Source organism: Carassius auratus, chromosome 35, assembly GCF_003368295.1.
Source record: "Carassius auratus strain Wakin chromosome 35, ASM336829v1, whole genome shotgun sequence".
In the NCBI taxonomy this organism is placed as follows: Eukaryota; Metazoa; Chordata; class Actinopteri; order Cypriniformes; family Cyprinidae; genus Carassius; species Carassius auratus.
This window is the reverse complement of record NC_039277.1, coordinates 7,630,840-7,650,228: the sequence shown is the minus strand read 5'-3', so window position 1 is coordinate 7,650,228 and position 19,389 is coordinate 7,630,840. Positions and strand designations below refer to the sequence as shown.

At 39.4% G+C, this 19,389-nt stretch overlaps 2 protein-coding genes across 9 annotated transcripts; both read left to right on the top strand.

The window, feature by feature from the left end:
* Positions 1-360: 360 nt before the first annotated feature.
* On the top strand, positions 361-6,528 carry LOC113054242 (eukaryotic peptide chain release factor subunit 1). 3 transcript variants are annotated; one of them, XM_026219646.1, is made up of 11 exons: positions 361-521; positions 845-953; positions 2,258-2,433; positions 2,680-2,819; positions 2,887-3,025; positions 3,110-3,300; positions 3,385-3,514; positions 3,655-3,825; positions 3,922-3,986; positions 4,863-5,010; positions 5,105-6,528. In XM_026219646.1, exons 2-11 carry the CDS (start codon positions 868-870, stop codon positions 5,185-5,187), a joined length of 1,329 nt encoding a protein of 442 aa, XP_026075431.1. In that variant the 5' UTR covers positions 361-521; positions 845-867; the 3' UTR covers positions 5,188-6,528. The 3 variants fall into 3 exon arrangements, with proteins under 3 accessions (XP_026075431.1, XP_026075432.1, XP_026075433.1); XM_026219647.1 differs by having other exon boundaries at positions 370-521; positions 848-953; XM_026219648.1 differs by lacking the exon at positions 361-521 and adding an exon at positions 1,521-1,692.
* Positions 6,529-7,026: 498 nt separating this feature from the next.
* On the top strand, positions 7,027-18,888 carry LOC113054240 (F-box/WD repeat-containing protein 11). Of its 6 annotated transcripts, none has more exons than XM_026219641.1 (13): positions 7,027-7,194; positions 9,381-9,440; positions 10,998-11,217; positions 11,459-11,645; positions 11,852-11,942; positions 12,332-12,469; positions 14,503-14,621; positions 14,781-15,030; positions 15,530-15,648; positions 15,848-15,958; positions 17,325-17,403; positions 17,766-17,930; positions 18,017-18,888. In XM_026219641.1, exons 1-12 carry the CDS (start codon positions 7,042-7,044, stop codon positions 17,925-17,927), a joined length of 1,689 nt encoding a protein of 562 aa, XP_026075426.1. In that variant the 5' UTR covers positions 7,027-7,041; the 3' UTR covers positions 17,928-17,930; positions 18,017-18,888. The 6 variants fall into 6 exon arrangements, with proteins under 6 accessions (XP_026075426.1, XP_026075425.1, XP_026075428.1 ...); XM_026219640.1 differs by having other exon boundaries at positions 10,977-11,217; XM_026219643.1 differs by having other exon boundaries at positions 7,034-7,183.
* The last annotated feature ends 501 nt before the right edge of the window (positions 18,889-19,389 follow it).

Sequence of the window (19,389 nt, the reverse complement as noted above, 5' to 3'; positions counted from 1 at the left end):
CATCGATTTACATGACAGTTAAGCATATTTCCCTTCCAAGTCCACAATGCATTAAAATAAAATAGAATATAAAATATATCTAATAATTTTCATTTCTCCAAAAAGAAAAGAAATAAAGAAAAGTCATAATGCCAAGTGATTTTAATGGAAGGCTTAGTTTTATTTATGTAAAATAGAAGTGAATGAAAAGAACAGTGCTATGTGTGTTAGAATGCTATTATTTATTATTTTGTATCTATTTATGTGAATTGCCACAAAAAAGCATTCATGAACAAATAAATGTTACACCCTTTTTATTTGACAACAACATCCTCCAATCACACAGCTCCAAATACGTTTTCAGGAAGTGATACTAAATTGAGTTTCTGCCTTTCCCCCCACGTGAGCCTCCACCGAAGCACCACGCGCAGCAGGACCGAACCGGCTGCTAGTGTATCACGTCACTGGGAAGCAGCGGCGGCTGAGCTCTGGACCACAAAGTAACGGCCGTAAGGACGCGGCGGAGCGGATAATTGTAGTCTGTGAGTACATTGCAGTAATGTCCGATAACGAAATTGCTTCGAGAAAACGGACCACGTGTTAAAAATAAAATAAGTGCAGAAGGGTGGTTTCGCGCGTGCCGTGGATGTTCTCTGGTGCGAGAGGCCCGCTTAGCCAGTTAGTGCATCCAACTTTAGTCGCGCTTTTCTGTTCTACTCACAATAAACCTCCTTTTATTAAAAAACACTTCTGTTTTATACCCGGTCGGTTTTTTCGGATTTAAATCGTGAATGGTCCGCTCTGAAAACAGCTGCTAATTCAAGCTCTTCGCGCTAGCAAGCTAAAGTTGGATTCTCTTTTTCAGCAGGTCCAGACAGCGCGAGGAAGATGGCGGACGACCCCAGCGCAGCGGACAGGAACGTGGAAATCTGGAAGATTAAGAAGTTGATCAAAAGTCTTGAGGCGGCTAGAGGGTAAGGCTCGCTCTTTCGGATCCTCTGTATTTGTTTACAGCTGTTGAATGACAAACAGTAGCGCCTCCGATGTGTGATACGTTTTGTTGTTTGGGGGACCACATGCTAACCAGCTTGCTAACAGCTGTTGGAGAGAACAGCATGGTGGACGGAGAACGAGACCGTGCACTGTGTAACGTTAGGTCTTTATAAGTCGATAATATTGTTGGTTGAAGGATAAAGAGCGGGAAATGTTATATTGTGTCGTTTGAAATGTGAAGCACCTTCCACACGGCGCTTTAAAGAGAGGTGGGCTCAGGCGACGTGTGTTAACTGGGTGAAACCATACTAGATAGTCTACGTTTTGTTTCTCTTGGGTAATTAGTATTTTTTTTTAAAATAAACTTATTAATATCACGGTTTAGTAACATTGATGTAGTTGAATATTGTCTCATTGTTTAATGGCACCAGTCGTCTTTGTTACAGATATAATAACCCCCCCCCCCCCCCCCAAAAAAAAAAAAAGAAAATTCTGTTCTTTTCTGACATGCATGTTGATTTAAACCATCTTTTTTCTTTTTCTTTCAGTGGCATTCCATTTGTTTTTCTTTTTACAGTGAAACTGAATGGTTAAGCGGATTGACAGCCTCCATCATATTTTTTTTTGTTATGGAAGAATGTAAATTAATTTAATGCTGATTCCAAAAATGCTCATAAACAGTTTAATTTGTATCACATATTGACTTGACACTTTGACAAAGTAAGTTTACTTGATGTACTGTAAATACAATTACATTGAAAGTTTTAATTTCAGTAACATTTCATCAACGATGCATTACATTGACATTTATATATATATTTTTTCCCCAGCCATTTATATTGATAAAAAAATAAAAGTATCAGTTTACACTAAAGATATATGAAGCAGCACAACTGTTTGGTAATAATGATTAAAGTCTCTTGAGCACCAAACCAGCATATTAGAAATTACAATAATTTCTGAAGGATCATGTGACATTGAAGACTTGAGTAAAGATTCTGTATATTGAGCTTTGCCATTACAGGAATACGTTTTTATATATATATATATATATATATATATATATATATATATATATATATATATATATATATATATATATATATATAATTGAAAAAAAAAAACATTAAAATACAAAAATTAAAATATTTTGGAATATTACTGTTTTTACTGTTTTGATCACATGCAGCCTTGGTGAGCATAAGAGACTTTTCAAAAACATAAAAAAATCTGTTAAAGAAAGTCTCAGCCTGCTTTAATATTGCTGTTATATCGCTGTTCTCAGAAATGGCACCAGTATGATTTCCCTCATCATCCCACCCAAGGATCAGATCTCACGTGTTGCCAAGATGTTGGCCGACGAGTTCGGCACGGCTTCGAACATCAAGAGCAGAGTCAACAGACTCTCCGTGCTGGGAGCCATTACCTCAGTACAGCAGAGACTCAAACTCTACAACAAAGGTAAATGAGAGGCCTTAGCTTCATCGAAGATCTTGCACAGCCATTTAACTTCTCAGAAGATTGCATTTTATTGTACTTAGTATGTTTATCTTTTCCAAAATGGTGCTGTTTAAATAGTATACTGGCAATTGCTACATTTTTACTGTGGATGTGTGGGTACGATTGGGCGTTGTGCCTGATTTAATCTTTTCAATAGGTGTGGTCTTTGCTGATCCCCCTCCTAAAAGTCTTATATGTATCTTGCAGTGCCTCCTAATGGCCTGGTGGTGTATTGTGGCACCATAGTGACAGAGGAAGGCAAAGAGAAGAAAGTCAACATTGATTTTGAGCCTTTTAAACCGATCAACACATCCTTGTATTTATGTGACAACAAGTTCCATACTGAGGTAAGATCTGTCTATCTGTCATACTATCGTAATATATTAACACATCATATCATTTTTATATCCACAGGCTCTAACCGCTCTGTTGTCAGACGACAGCAAGTTTGGCTTCATTGTAATTGATGGTAGTGGTGCCCTGTTTGGGACTTTACAAGGCAACACAAGGGAGGTGTTGCACAAATTTACTGTGGACCTGCCCAAAAAACATGGTAAACATCCTCAAACCCCTTGCTGAGGCTATTTTCATTCTTTACAGACTTAATTGTTTACCTGCTTGTTTCCTATGACTCTAGGTAGAGGAGGACAGTCAGCTCTTCGGTTTGCACGTTTGAGGATGGAGAAGAGACATAACTATGTGCGTAAGGTAGCGGAGACGGCTGTGCAACTCTTCGTGTCCAATGACAAGGTTAACGTGGCAGGACTGGTTCTTGCCGGTTCAGCCGACTTCAAGACGGAGCTCAGCCAGTCAGACATGTTTGATCCGGTATGTTCTCTTTGCAGTAAATTATTTGCCATATTTAATTTATTATTGTGCTTGTTTTCTGATTTGGTTCTCCTGCACATGTAGAGGTTACAAGCGAAGGTTCTGAAGCTGGTTGATATATCGTATGGAGGAGAGAACGGTTTCAACCAGGCCATTGAGCTTTCAGCAGAAGTGCTGTCCAATGTCAAGTTCATCCAAGAAAAGAAACTAATAGGTAGTCAATTTACAGGCTTGATAAAGGCAATGTACATGCTGAATACATTTGTTGTGGCATTAAAAATAGGACTTTCGGTAGTTTTATATATATATATTTTAGATATAATTTATTATTTTTCCTTGTGTGTCTGATTTCAGGCCGATATTTTGATGAGATCAGTCAGGACACAGGGAAGTATTGTTTCGGAGTTGAAGACACACTCAAAGCGCTGGAGATGGGAGCGGTGGAGATTCTTATAGTTTACGAGAACCTGGACACTATGCGTTATGTCCTACGCTGTCATGGAGAAAATACTACACCAGAAAATGGTAGAGGCACCCTAAACTCTCATTCACAGTTTCACATTAGCAAAATATAAAAGGGTTCCTTTGTCATTTAGATTTTGTGTGTGTTTGTGTAATCAGATGAAAAGATTCTCTATCTGACACCTGAACAGGAGAAGGACAAGTCTCATTTCACTGACAAGGAGGTAAATGAAACCATTTCAAACTAATTAAGATTATATATGATTCAGCAGATTTCTTTATCATAGAAAGTAATGTAGAATCTCCAATGGTTGTAACTCCTTTCCCCGAATGACTTTCTGAGTTAAGAGCCATACTCAAACAACCAATGACCGTCATCAGCCCATTAGTACCATGCTCATTGCAGTTCTGTTTTGATTTATCAAAATCATACATTGTTGGTCTTAATGTCTAAGACTGCACTGAACATCTAGCATTCAAATGTGCTTAAAAAATAGAATCTAAAATGAGTCCTTTTTTAGATCTGTTTGAGCACATTTGTTACATTTGACCATATAAACAAACGGTCAAATGTTCTTTGATCTTTTTGGACCATCCTCAAATCATTGTAAGGAACATGATATTCAGGTTTCACACAAACTTGAGGAGTTCCTTCAGCTCATTAAAGGAGTAATACACTTCCAGAATGAAAATTATTTCATTTACTCACTCCAGTTGTTCTAAACCTGCACAAGTTTCTTCTGTTGAACACAATATATTTTGAACAATGTTAGTATCTGAACAGTTGCTGTTCGCCAAAAATGTTAATGATCTGAAGAACCTTTTTCCAATATAATAAACTTTTGTGCAATGGAATTGTTCTATGTATCTTGAAGAAGGTTCTTGTAACCACCGATGGCAATAAATAAATTTTTTTTTTTAGTGCAGAGCATTATGAATTTGTTAAATTCAGCATTTCCTTTTTGCTTAATTTCTAATGAAGAAAAAATAAATAACTAATAGTGCTGACCTTTTATATAATGTTTGCTTTTCTCTTTACCAAATATGTGGTTCAGGAAGGAGGTGTATAATGTTAACAGTACCGTATGTGCTTGTTTTAGACGGGTCAGGAGCATGAGCTGATTGAGAGCATGCCGCTGCTAGAGTGGTTCGCCAATAGCTACAAGAAGTTTGGGGCCACGCTGGAAATTGTTACAGACAAAAGCCAGGAGGGTTCACAGTTTGTGAAAGGCTTTGGAGGCATTGGTGGTAAGTGCTTTCTACAGATAACGATTTGTAGTGCAATGGAAAGGTATTGTTATATCAACTTATACAATCAATATCTTTTTATTTTTCTATTAAGGAATCTTGCGGTACCGTGTGGACTTCCAAGGCATGGATTACCAGGGAGAAGATGATGAGTTCTTTGATTTAGATGACTACTAGGTAGTCGGGACTGAAACAAAATTCAAATACAAGATTTTCCCCCTTCACCTACCCCGCAAATGGCAGGGGAGCGAAGGAGATCGAATCAGCAGGAGGGAGAAAAAGAATGAGAATATGGCGGATGGTCAGTGTGTCCCTGGCTTTAGAATACAGCGACACCATCTCTGGACTGGAAGAGACTGAGTTTTCTCCTCTTCACTAATTACCAGGTCATCGCAACAGCATGGCCATGGCCCGTCTGCCTGTCCTGCCTCAGCTCTTCACGAAAACACTCTAGGCTTTTCAGATCTACTATTTCTTCCCTTCTAATTGCACTCCTTTTCTTCCTTTTGCCTCTCATTTTATAATGGCATCTGCTGCTGTTGTATTTTATTCAAATGTATTATATTTTCTCTTATTCAGTATATGAAGAAAGCAGTAGCAAATTATTAAATCTGTACTGCTTACCTCTAGCCATCTCAAGCCCATTGTCAGGCCTGCGTTTTAATTTCCTGGTTAGCCTAGACTTGATTTGTTGCCTTGTTTCTGCTGTAAACCAGTGTGGTGGTGATGCACTCTGAGCCAGCGATACACCCTGCTCCTCCCATCGCATTGTGCCCACGTTGAGGTGTTTCTTGCTCTCAAATGGACCATATAGTAACTGGACCCATCCCTTCTTGAAGACCGAGCACCATCTTTCCCAGTACATTGCCCTCACTTGTTTTCCTCAGCCCCCTGGAGATGCTACTTCTCAAAATAAACTATATACGAGTGCCTGAATTTTGCAGTTTGTGAGATATAACAGCACAGTGTACCAGCATCTGGACCCTAACTGCAGCCTCCCGATGTTTCCGAACATAAAATCTTAGCTCGAGCCTTCAGCATTCAATTGGTATTCGACGGCTTTATGCATGGGAATGTCCTTTCGGACTGATTTTGGGGTTGGGTTGGGGGGGGGGGTCATACTGTGTTAACTGTGATGTGTGAGTGAGTATGTGTCAGTTGGCGATTTAATTCCCTTTTAAAAATTAATCTCAAGAGTCTGTGATTCGACACCGATTACAAGCCTCTAAGTTCTTTCCGTTTTGTCCAGTCGTATTTTAACAGATTGGTTTTAGAAAGTCACTGCAAATCAATATTTTGGACCTTTAACAATTGTGGCATGGTTGGCTCCTGCTAACGTGAACATACAATCCGATAATGTAAAAGGAGAAACAAAAATTATATGAAATACGGGCCCACAATATTTGAGCAGTTATTATGTTGTATATTTTCTCATTTTCTTTGATCCATAACTATTTTGTATAAATCATTTGTTACATCTGGACACAGACATTAAACGTTCTCATTGTTTGCAAATTGCACTTATACCTTGTTTATTATCTGAGCATAGTTGATCTAATTTGATGTGCTTAGTTTTATGACTTCGAATATCTATAAGATTATTTCACTTGTCAAGTTACTGAGGAAGTCAATTATGAGCAATTTAGACGGAAAGCAAATGTAAAAATTCTGAATTATTATGCGTTTACTAATTTAATAAATTGTCAAGACTGACTTAAAAAATGTAAATATTTGGCCACAGGCATGGATGTCGCCAGCAAACAATCAGAAAAATTATTAATATCTGAATCATTGGGGGGTAAGCCCTTTCTTTATCCTAGCACCAGACGGCAGCCAATCGCTGTTCAGACAAAACTGACAAAACACTTTTTGTCGTTCGCCGACCAACCACGAATGATGTTACAGATAATAACCCCCTTCGATTATGACGTACTACGACTGTCCCCGTTTTTTACCTTAGCAGCAGAAATGATCCAATCATAACGCGGACAACGCCCATTTGCCTTACGTTTTTTTTTTTTTTGACAGCCAATGGGAAAATCATCCTCACGTCTACTTTCTCCGCCTCCTTTCGTGACGCGATTGTGTCGCAGGGCGGGGTTTCCATTTTCACTGCGAGTTTCGGGGAACAAACATGGAGCCGGAGATGGAGGACAAAACCATAGAGCTGATGGTGAGTACTCGGTATGCTTTGAAACACATTTTTTTGTATGTTCGCAAGACTTTAGAGTTTAAAAATCCATGTTAGTGGTTATAAGGGCAGCCTGGTTGATTATAACCAGCTTGTGGAGTGGGTAGGGATCGAGTTGCGAGGGGAAGGAGGGGCGAGGAGAGAGAGAGAAATGGCTGGCTCGACTGATAGGGAGGGCCCTACTATCGCTGCCTCATCTTGGTCGGTTTCACTTCTCTCGTTTGTTTCTTTCCCTCGAAACAGCAGCTGTCTCAGTAGTAGACAAGTCGAACAGTTGTTCTCGGTGGGGACTGATAATATTAATTGAGCTATCTTAGTCGTGAAAACGGAGAAAGGGAAGCCGCCGCGGCATCGTGGTGAGGCCGGGTCTCATCGACTTCAGCCGGTGCTTTGAGCGTCACTGCGGCGCCTCTGCGCCACTCAATCCTGCCTTTTGATTTGGTTCCACAGACGAGTTGTGGTTCGTATATAAAGTCTCAAAAGACTTAACTATGTTTTAAAGCGTTTAAAATATAAATGTGTCATTCACAATAACGCAACATTGACTTTTCAGGGCACATTTTAACTGGACTTTAAAGCTGCGTAATAGGAAGTAACCGCTCCTGCTGTCAATTTCATATGACGTTTCTGAGTCAAACGATGAGCGAATATACAATATCGTCAGCTAATACAATGTTTGATAAGTGATAATTAGTGTTCTTGTAACCACACACTTATTTTGTTGTGGAATACAAACGTTGATTGTTGATGTGGAAGCAACATTTATAGCAAGCGGCTAGGTGGCTAACCACATCAAACTATTAGCCTACGCAAGCTAACGTAATTACGATATTTTCGTATCAAACGCAGTTTTTTTTTTCAGACTTTCTGAACAGTAAATCTGTGAAATGCTTACAATTAAAATAAGCTGAATTGCTCAAAAATGGTCTTTCTTCTTAAGAACGCAGAAGAAATTCTTTTGATAAAAAAAATAAATATTTATTTTTTTTACGTGATTTGCATATGTAACTTTACTCTCATTATTAATTTTAAATATAATAGTTATGTTATAGATTTAAAACATTTTTATAGTATCTTTGAAGTTAAGTGCATGACTTGTTTAAATGTGCTCTTAATTAATAAGGCTCTGAATCAATATCTCTCCTAGTCAATACAATAACATTATAGAATCAGTTTGCAAAATGGATTTGCTTCGTGTTGCCATGGATACTGTGAAGGGTAGGAGTGAAGGCACTTGAGTTTGTCCGCTTGTATTGTGAAGCTTGAGGAAGATAGATAAATGGCTTCTGCTTGAAGATAACAAGCCATGTGGATTTGTGTATAGACTGCAGAGACCCATAATAAATCTAAGATACCTGCTCTGCTGACCTAGAAATATGGTTTGAAATGAATCCCAGACTTTATCATGTATCAGTCAGAGTTATTATAAACTAAAACCAAAGAAAACATTAAAAAAAAACTTATTTGTTTTTCAGGTTGTCAAAGCAGTTTTCCTATTTTCATTTAGTCTAACTTACTAAATCCTAAAGCAGCTACATTTAAAATGGAAATAATGAAAACTTTGTAGAAAAAAACAACTTTTGTATTAACAAAAATGTAATACTCTCTGTTTTGCTTAAAAAAACACTGGTGTCAGTGTCTAGCTTCAGTATATTTTTGTTTAGTCCAATGACCCTAAGTTTCTAAAGAGTTTGGATGATCTTAAATGGTAAGAACAGTGGTTACAGATTAAAGCAGGTGCTGAGTCGGTGATATTAAGAGCAATGATATAGATGGCATCATCTCTATCGTGGCTGTATTTGGGATGTAAGCGTATCCTAGTGATGGCCTTGGCTAGGGGACAGCTGTTGACATGTTACCCAAACGCCTACATGCCCTGCCACGATCCCACATCTTTGCTGCATGCTGATGGAGAATCAGTCCAATTATTGAGCACACAGATCGTAGGCTGGTGCTCGGTCCTTTCATCTGCTCTCCCTACAAACAATGCAATGTGATTATGAACGTATGCTAGCAGATGTTGAAAGGGTTGTCTTGCGTAGGTTATGTATATGAGTGGTTCTGATTGATATCGTGGTCCTTTCTTTGAACTTTAGATTTAGTTTGATTTTAAAGCAGATATCGCTATGGATTTATAAATAATAATAATAATAATAATGAAATGCTGTTTCTTTTGCAGAACATCTCTGTCATGGACTCGCAGACTGCAGACCGCTCCCCAAAGATCACCGTGATTAAGGTGAGGTGGACGAGGCGTACCTCAGTGAAGTGTGTCAAAGTCTGATAAAATAATAAACCAATACAACAATAAGGATCTGTTGAGTAGCCTCTCCCTGGACTATGCAGTATGTTCTATGTTGAAGGACTTTTGACTTAGGGGTTTGTTGTAGGGCACGGCCTAATCTGCGTCTGGAAAACCTCATTGTCCATTTCCGCAGACTTTTATCGTATTTAGGTTTCCTCTTGCATTTTTGAGATGTCCTGTATAATTACATTCATCGCCAAATTATCTGGACACTTGTACTTCTGTTCAAACATTTGATGTTGGCTAGATTGTGTAATGTTTTTGAAGTCTGTTGTGCTCAGCTTGGTTTCATTTATTTGATCAAAAATACAGTAAAACGGTAATAATGTGATCCTTCAGAAATCATTCTAACATGCTGCTTTAATGCTCAAGAAACATTTCTGATTATTATCGGCGAATGGAAAGTTCAAAAGAATATAATTTAACTCTTGTAAAATTATAAATGTATTTAATGTAATTTTTGATTAATTGAATATGTCCTTGCTGAAAGTATTAATTTCTTGAGAAGAAAATCTTACTAACCCCGAACCTTTGAACAGAAATGTAAGACACTTCTATACCTGAATTTCATATGAAACCAAAAAGCATCACTTGCAGAGATTTCAGAGGCATTTTTGTTTTTACTATTAATGAAACCAAATGTATTTTAGTGAATGAATAAGATCAGTTCCCCTAAAGCTGGTACAGATGTTTTAGCAGAGTAACCACACATTAGGCCATTAGGACTTTTGACTACCAGAAAGTGTGTGAATCTTTAACTAAACTTTTCTACAAAGAAACAGGACAGGAACTGTATTTTGCTCTCTTAAGAATGCTTTCACACTAGCTATTTTGGTGTTCCCCCGGTCTGATTTATGTCAGAATTTGGTCATTTGGATAACGTGAACGCTGTCTTCCTGAACTCTGATGCGCACCTGTGAACCATACCAGAAACCGCTTAAAAGGGGTAATCTGGGTTATGGTTCAAGTAAACTCTGGTACAGAGCATTAATGACATATAATTTGATAAAAGTATGTGTTTGTCAATCACTCCCAAGCATCACTGACTTGCATTGCAGGGAGAGAGCTGTGCATCTCATTTCTGAATGCCTTCAGCATTTGTTAGAGCATTTGCAGTACATTCATAAGACGAGTGCCGTTATGTACAAAAGCTTTGGAAACCAAACCAATGGTTCAAAAACAAATATAAAAGTAAAGAGAGCAACGCTACGCATTTTGCCACCTTCTCCTGTGCCAATCAGACTCCAGTTAGGACCAAACAATCGAACCAAGTGTGAAAGCACCCTAATAGTAGAGCACCTGCAGCACTGTTCTTTACAAAGTAAATGCATCTGCCTTGAAATACTATGATAGTATTTTAGTATGTTTCAAATTGTTTTCTTTGTACCTTTCCAATACAGATATTTTCATTTCATTTTTGTCTCATCTAATATATCCATTTATTTGTTTTTCCTTTTACGATGCTTCTAGCCTACTTTTATCTGTCCTCAGGTGAGTAATGGACCCTTGACAGGCTCTAGGAAGCGGCCGTCAGAGGGAAATTACGAGAAGGAGAAGGACGTGTGCATCCAGCTCTTTGATCAGTGGTCTGAGGCAGACCAGGTGGAGTTTGTGGAGCACCTGATCTCACGAATGTGCCATTACCAACACGGCCACATAAACTCCTACCTCAAACCCATGCTCCAAAGGGACTTCATAACGGCACTTCCAGGTAACAAACACAGTCCTCATTCTGAATTCCTTTATAACCCTAAGATTAAATAGACCATGCATGTCTTGGCCTGTTTTAGTATCTCTTGATTTGAAATCACTTACATTGCAATATAATGTAAGTGAATGTGATTTTATGCTAAGGTTTTCTTTACTTTAATTTTTTTTTTAACTGAAATCCTAGTTTTATAGCTTTCAACACTGACACCCTTATTTAAACTCCATTTCAATTTGTCTTCCAGCTCAGGGTCTGGATCATATAGCGGAGAACATCTTGTCCTTCCTGGATGCGCGCTCGCTCTGTTCGGCTGAGCTGGTGTGTAAAGAATGGCAGCGTGTAATATCCGAAGGCATGTTGTGGAAGAAGCTGATCGAGAGGATGGTTCGGACAGACCCACTGTGGAAGGGCCTTTCAGAGAGACACCAGTGGTGAGTCTCAGTGCTGATATGACTGTTTACATCCCCCAAACCCCCTCATTTATACATGAGGTTTAAGAACAACCTGATCATTATCTTACAGTGGTGTAATTCTCCACCAGACATGCTGGGAACCTCCATTTAGACTGTCTTGTACATCTTATTTGGTCATGAATTATGAAGTTGAATGTTTATTGCCTTTTCTGTTTCCTTCACAGGGAAAAATACCTGTTCAAGAACCGCACAACAGAAGTTCCTCCAAACTCCTACTACCGCTCTCTTTATCCAAAAATCATTCAGGACATTGAGGTGGGCAAAGCAACCATCGCTTCTTTCTCGCTCGTCCTTTTATGAGTGTAATACGATGTTAGATCTTGTCTGCTCATGTCAGCATTAAAAAAAAAAAAAAGGAAGGTAGTAACTTGGAGCGTTTGTTTGTTCATTTGAACGAGCAGGACCAGTGATTACACCTCAGGGGTAGGCGGCAGGCCTCATGTGACCCAGCTCTTTGTCTTCTTCATAGCAGCCCTCTGAGTAATCAGAGTATGCAGCCATCAGCTATTTTGATACTACATTTTCAAATGTAATGATGAAATGGGACACTTGTTTTTTTTTTTGTGTACATGCATAATCATTTTTGAGCAAACTGATTGTCTCTGTGTAACTAAATTGCCGATATGTGCCGTTTCTGTTTGCAGACCATCGAGGCGAACTGGAGGTGCGGCCGACATAACCTGCAGAGGATCCAGTGTAGGTCGGAGAACAGCAAAGGTGTTTACTGCCTCCAGTATGATGACGAAAAGATCATCAGCGGTCTACGCGATAACTCCATCAAGGTGCGACCACGCTCTGCCAGTGCATTTCTTGTGAACCTCCTGTGGGTTTAGTGAAGTCGTCAACAGTAAAAACCACAAGGGCTGAGTGCATCCCAACAACGGTTTCATTAAAAAACACAAACCGCATCTGACATCAAGTGTGTTCTCTTGAATTATGCTAATCACATTTTGCAACTACGTGATTTTTTTTTTTTTTTTTTTACACTTTAGAGGAACATGGATTCTGCTAACAAAGGGATTTAGGATGGAGGGATAGTTTTAAAGCTCTTTAAACAGAAACATGCTTGAGGTTTAGATTTACACAACTAAAGCTCGCCACTTCTGTATTATAATACTGAAACTAGAGAGAGGAAATTGAAACGGTGAAATGATTCATGTCACACTTTCTAAGGCAACAGTGACTGTTGATACTGGTTGTGTATATACAGGGGTATGTTACATTTTCTTACTCTTAGGACTAAACTCTGTGGTAATGTGCCATGATCTTTCTGCTCTTGTTGTGGGAGAGGAGGTGTATCTCTAGGGATGTGTCGTAGGTGACAATATCAGTAAAAAGTTATTGTGAGAACCCTCTTAGAATCGCTGTCTATTCTTCTCCAAAGTGAATCACATTTTTGAGGGCCTGAACATGCTCAACTTAAACTTTGCGCACACATCAGAACAGGCAAAAATGTATGTCAGATATGGGTTTCAGAATTGGTCATCGTACATTTACGAAATTTGGTTCATGTATGTAATATCCCGATAACTTCAAAAAAGTATTTTGGAGAGAAGTCTTAAATGCAACAGGAAGCCAGCCATTTTGAATTAGAATTTTTGTGCCCTTCTTTTTCATTTTCAGGTCTCTTACAGTTTTAATCGGATCATCTTCAAATTTAGCGAGTGTAATCATAAGGCCTTTGCGACGCTAAATTGCGAAGATCTTGAGTTACTGTCAATAGTGTGTCCCTGGAAGCCTGACAAAGTTTAGCGTTTCGCCATAAAAAGAGAAGTTGCTGTAACTCTTGTCTGCCCCAAACTTCACACGTTTGATAGGAGTCCTGTCCTGAACACGTCCCTGCCCGTATTCAGTTATAGTCATAGCGCCACCTGCAGGCAACAGGAAGTGACATGTTTAATACTGTTATGACCTCCTACAATCATTCAGTAACGAAACACTGTTGTGTGTTGCTCGGAGATGCACAACAGTTCTGCTGTGGTTTTGCTTAGAACTATTTTCATTAGTGAAATGGAGCAAATGGTCAGTAGCATGTCGAAAATGTAATTCAGTTAATATTACTACTGTTGTATAAAATCAGTGTAAACTTTGCAATTGCGCTGATAGTTGGGAAATGTGATGTTACCTGTATCATATATTATGTAGAATATTTTGTTTATTTTTTTAAATGTATGTTTGTTCATTTGTGTGTGCCATTTTAGTTCATATTTTTCCATGAGTCAGACAGGCTGTGCAAGCCTCGATACTGTCAATACATTGTTATCAGTCACCGTTTACACTGAAAGTAATTCAATCAGATTCATTCTTGCCAAAGTTTCAGTGCTGCCCAAGTTATTTTTTATTATTTGCGTTTTAATCATGTTACATGTCCGGTCAGGCAAGTAAAATGATCTTCCACCTGCCCCTTCACAAAATCCACATATCCTGGACAAGTGTTAATGTTGAGCCCTGCTAGCAACATGGTAGAAACATGTTAAACCATTCTCGCAATATTTAGCTGACTGATTAAACATGCTATTAATGGCATGAAGGTGAACTCAAAAATGCATGGTCCAGTCTGCCCCAAGTAAAAAAAATTAGGTCTCTTGTCAACAGGAACTGGCTTGTTTTACACAAACTCAAACAAGCAATGTCAAATCTGCCAATGTCAAATCTGCCCCAAATATCACGTTTTATAAGAGATCTGGCTTAAAGACATAATCATGCCAAAATCTATTTAAATGATGAGTCTACTCTAGTTAACAGAAGTTTATATTTGACTTTGTGAAATTCTTGTTTTCAACTGTAAAACGATGTCTTATGTGTTAACATTCAGATATGGGATAAACAGACTCTGGAGTGTTTGAAGATCCTGACGGGGCACACAGGCTCTGTGCTGTGTCTGCAGTACGATGAGAGAGTCATTGTTACCGGCTCCTCTGATTCCACTGTCAGGTCAGATTTCTATCCTTCTCTCACTCTCTAGAAGTCCTCTGTTAATTTCTTCCAGTAGCCCCCCAACCCCCACCAACACTCCACATATCTGTTCAGCTGGAATGAATAAGGAGCTGATAAAATCAAGGCTGACTTTGCTTGCCTTCTCTTTTTACTCAGAGTGTGGGATGTGACCTCGGGGGAGGTTCTGAACACTCTGATCCATCACAACGAGGCGGTGCTCCACCTGCGATTCTGTAACGGGCTGATGGTCACCTGCTCGAAGGATCGCTCCATCGCCGTGTGGGACATGGCCTCTCCTACAGACATCAGTCTCCGCCGGGTCCTCGTCGGTCACAGGGCTGCTGTCAACGTGGTCGACTTTGACGACAAGTACATTGTCTCTGCCTCTGGGGATCGGACCATAAAGGTCAGCACGCCAATCTCTGAATGTATTATACCCCGGTTCATATCATTCAGACCCTGTTGAAGTGTGTTGGATTCTTGGCAACAATAAGATGAGTGGACTAGACTATATTGTCATGCAGCTAGACTTTTACTGAGTATTCAGGTGTCTGCTTGTTTAGTCCAAAGCATAGAATTTCCCAGCAGAGGGCAGCAGTGTAATATTTTCTTAATTCTCCCTGATCCATTTCACTCATCACTCCGGAAGGGGTGCCAAGTCATCCTGCATCCCCTGCCATATCAAAACATTCCCCAAATAATGAGGCAGGCAGTAAGGGCTGGTTGTGTGTGTACATGTCTAGAAGGGTTTTCTCATGTGCACATACTTGACTTCCTGGGTTTAAATGTACTGGTTGTTTATTGAATATGCCTGTGGATTATTCTAGAGAAAGATGGCAGTGATTAGGAACAGATTTAAAGTGTTTATTGTTTAATCCTGTTGTGTGATCTAATGTGTTCTGCAGGTGTGGAGTACAAGCACCTGTGAGTTTGTTCGGACACTAAACGGCCATAAGCGAGGAATTGCCTGCCTGCAGTACAGAGACAGACTTGTGGTCAGCGGCTCCTCAGACAACACCATCAGGTGTGTGTGTGAAGAAGCAATCATTCAAGTTTGTGTAATTAGTAGTTGAGTGAATTAAGAAATTTCAAAAATGAACAGTAATGACAATTAGATTAATTCTCTGGTTTTAATTAAAATAATGGTTTCAGCCAGTTCGTATTCTTTGCATGTAGGGTTTATTTATTTTTTTCACAAACTTTGTGTTAATCTCTTTCTCCAGGCTGTGGGATATTGAGTGTGGAGCTTGCTTACGGGTTTTGGAAGGGCACGAGGAACTTGTTCGCTGTATTCGCTTTGATAACAAGCGGATCGTCAGTGGAGCATATGATGGGTACGCCTGAGTCTGATTAGTTCAAAGTTGAAGGAAGTTTTGTTGTCACTTTTTCAGACCTGCCAACCTGTACTAATTTTGCGTCGCAAAAACCTGGTGATGCCTCTTGTCCACACGCAGTACTCCAATCAAGCAACAGGAAAAGAAGAGTTCGACCAATCAGAGTGCTGCGTTCATTCCCCCGATAGGAAGCATGGAGGATTGACAAATGCATAAAGCCTGTCATTAAAATGGGATTGCAAATTGACATCAACACAACATCCTGCTTGATTTCCCCTTCCACTCCTGATTTCTAAAAAGCGAGATTTACAGTTCAAATATGGGTTTCACAAAAATAAATCTTTATAAGATGATAAACTTTCAGCTTATATAGCATCCAGAAAATATATCAGTGTATCAATTATTGTATCAATTAAATAACATTGAATTTTGCTTTGGTCTGAACAAAAACAGCAGACTGACTTGTTGAAAATGCCGCTTGACAGGTCGAGCTTTTGGAATGGCAGAAATGCAGCTGTACACAAGACAGAGCAGCATCTGACTCCGAAATGTGCAGTGCTCATGGTTATTTAATGAAATCAGAGCCTTTTGAAGTTCAATCTTCACATTAAGCCATATCGCAATTCTGCTCTTTCCATCCCCAAATTTAAGGCATATTGAAATTATAATTAAGACTTTCTTATATCATTTAATACTCTTTATGGCCTTAAATTTGACACAAATAAATGTAAGACTTTGTAATGACCTGCGGAAACCATGAAAAACTGAAAACACTCTCTTATTTGAAAAGAAAAATAAATGTTTTACATAAATTGGCAATCTGCAGCAAAGCGGGAGTCGTGCACGATCTGCTAATCAAATAAGGAGCTGAGGGGAAGTTGTTGTAAAGTCAAAAAAAAAAAAAAAAGTTTGTAACATTGCAGTTAGAGATGCTGATTTTAGAATAAATGTATTAGCAAACCCTTTATTTGATCTCCTCACACTGCTGTGCTGTTGTAGAAATGTATTGTACTCTGGGGGATTATATATTTTTTGGCTGGATTATGGCTGGTTTATTCCTGTCCATGATGTGAATGATCTCTTTATTCTCGCATCTTTAATTGTGGAGTTGCATTTGTCTGGTCATTAGTCTGATACACAGGCAGTGCACAATACCCACACTGCTGAGGAAGCAGTCACTTTTAATCCCACAAAGCCCACAATTGAATTACAGATTATCTGTAGTTTGTGTGTGAAATTGCCTCTAAAACTGCTTTACAACATAATAATGAGAGAGGGAATTTTAACCGATTTACCATGGATTTATGATGGTCGTATTTTTATGTGCATCGTCTAATGTGTTTTTAATGTTTGTTTGTGTGTGCAGTAAAATTAAAGTATGGGACCTACAAGCTGCTCTTGATCCACGAGCCCCAGCCAGCACTCTGTGTCTACGTACACTAGTGGTGAGTTCCCACACAACGATTAAGATCCCTTATACATGCTAGACTACTGACTTGTTTTCAGGCTCTCAAGCTTTTTTTGTTAAGGACAAATCTTTAAATGTGTACAATTCAACAAAATTTGCAAAGTTTTTATCAATGATCTCAAATTCCCAAATATCAGCCAATTAACCGCTGTGTGATTGGTTAACTGCTGTTATTTACTTCTGACAGTCTCTGTTCGGTTACTCATATCAGTCGTGTATAGTTCATCAGCCCTCTGCATTGTCACACATTAATTGCACCATAGTCTTTCCCAATCTGGGAATGATTTTGATCTGCAGCAGTGTTGTCGTGAAAAGTTTCTTTTTTTTGTCTGCGTGTAGGAACATTCTGGCCGAGTGTTCCGGCTCCAATTCGATGAGTTCCAGATCATCAGCAGTTCTCACGACGACACTATCCTTATCTGGGACTTCCTCAATGTGTCGACCAATGGGCAGACGGAAGGACGATCGCCGTCCCGCACGTATACCTACATATCCAGATAGCAGGTAGCATGTGTTTTGACTCGATTTGATTAAAGTTCACACGCATCAAAATGCAAACTCTAATTTGCATGCACGTGATCTCTTGACAGGGAAGCCCTGGTGGCGTGCGGAGTGTGTGCGAGTGTGTGTGGGGACTGTTCGGGTGACCCAGTCTCTGTGGAAGTGTGCCGGGATCAAAGGTCGAGGAACGCCACCACCACCCCCCTTAACTTCACCCTCCTCTCTCCATCTGTCCGTTTTATTTCTCCCCCTCTTCAGTCGTTTTGAGGGCCGCCCCACAACACAAACTGCATCAGTTCTCTTTCTCCATCTCTGCGGAGGAGGAGGCGGAGAAAAGATGGAGAGAGCGATGCCATTAAGGGTGGGTGTTGAAGCCCCCCCTCACCCCTGCCACCGAATACAGAGTGACGGCTGCCCCGGCTCCGCCCCTGGGCTCATGGACTCTGTATCAATCTTTTGTTTTATTTTTATTGATTCAAAAAGAAATATGAAAAACTAAAGGGAGAAGGCAAGGTTTGAGTGCCTTCCTTCCCTCAGGACTGTTCTGCATGAATGAGTGAGCGATGGGATGTGTAATGTGTGCTGGTCAACCCCCTCGGTTTCTGTCTTACGTTTTTTTTTTTTTTTTTAATGCTTCTTTTTTATTTTTATTTTTTAGGCTGGGAGATTGACTTCATATTTTCTTTTCTTGTGAAATCGTATGAATAATTGTAGTTTTTTGACTCCTCTCCTGATATGTCCCTCCATTTCTAATTTTTAGCGCTGTCCGTCTTGTTCCCCTTTCCACTGTCTGCTCGTCTAGGTTCTGAATGACCCGTAACTGATCTGAATTTAGTTGTAAACAGAATTGTCTTGTCTAAAATGGTGTTGTATATTGCAAAGATTTTTTTAATGAAAAAAAAAGCGTTATTAATAAGAATAAAGTACTTGACTGTGAAGGAGTGTTAAGAAGCTTGCACAATCGCCTTGTATTTTTAGTTTGTGTGTTTGTACACATTATTCGCCCTTTCAAGATAGAGGCCCAGATTTCAGTAACCTGCCACAATGCCTGCCAAGACCTCCAGAAATCGTAGGGCTGCTGCTCAAATATTTAAGTTCATCTCCTGCTTTGAATATGTGGAAATTGGCAGTACTGTCAATTTCGTCTTATTTGATTTCAGGTTTCCTTATGAACTCCACCACGGCAACAGCCACAATACGAGCCCAGTTTGGGTAAATCATTTCAGCGCTGTGCAAGTTTTTAATCTGAAATCTCAAGAATCACAGAGTTCAGTTCTGTGTGAACTTCAGAATGGAAGTTAATTGAAATAAGGTATTAGAATGAATTCTGGCAGGCTGCTGTCAGATTCTGAGACATAAGGGTGGATGTGAGAGAGATGGAGACATTATAAAGAGTGAGGATCAAAGTCGGTCTTCAGACTGGGGAAAGAGACCTGAATACTGCCCAATGGGGTGATCTGGA

What these genes read in the sequence shown, in the direction of transcription:
- LOC113054242 (XM_026219646.1), top strand. Translation starts at nt 868, where the DNA reads ATGGCGGACGACCCCAGCGCAGCGGACAGGAACGTGGAAATCTGGAAG. An exon ending in AGTCAGACATGTTTGATCCG is followed by an intron (nt 3,301 to 3,384) that starts GTATGTTCTCTT and finishes CTGCACATGTAG; the next exon opens with AGGTTACAAGCGAAGGTTCT. An exon ending in AAATACTACACCAGAAAATG is followed by an intron (nt 3,826 to 3,921) that starts GTAGAGGCACCC and finishes TTGTGTAATCAG; the next exon opens with ATGAAAAGATTCTCTATCTG.
- LOC113054240 (XM_026219640.1), top strand. Translation starts at nt 7,042, where the DNA reads ATGGGAAAATCATCCTCACGTCTACTTTCTCCGCCTCCTTTCGTGACG. An exon ending in AAATCATTCAGGACATTGAG is followed by an intron (nt 11,943 to 12,331) that starts GTGGGCAAAGCA and finishes TTCTGTTTGCAG; the next exon opens with ACCATCGAGGCGAACTGGAG. An exon ending in TACGCGATAACTCCATCAAG is followed by an intron (nt 12,470 to 14,502) that starts GTGCGACCACGC and finishes GTTAACATTCAG; the next exon opens with ATATGGGATAAACAGACTCT.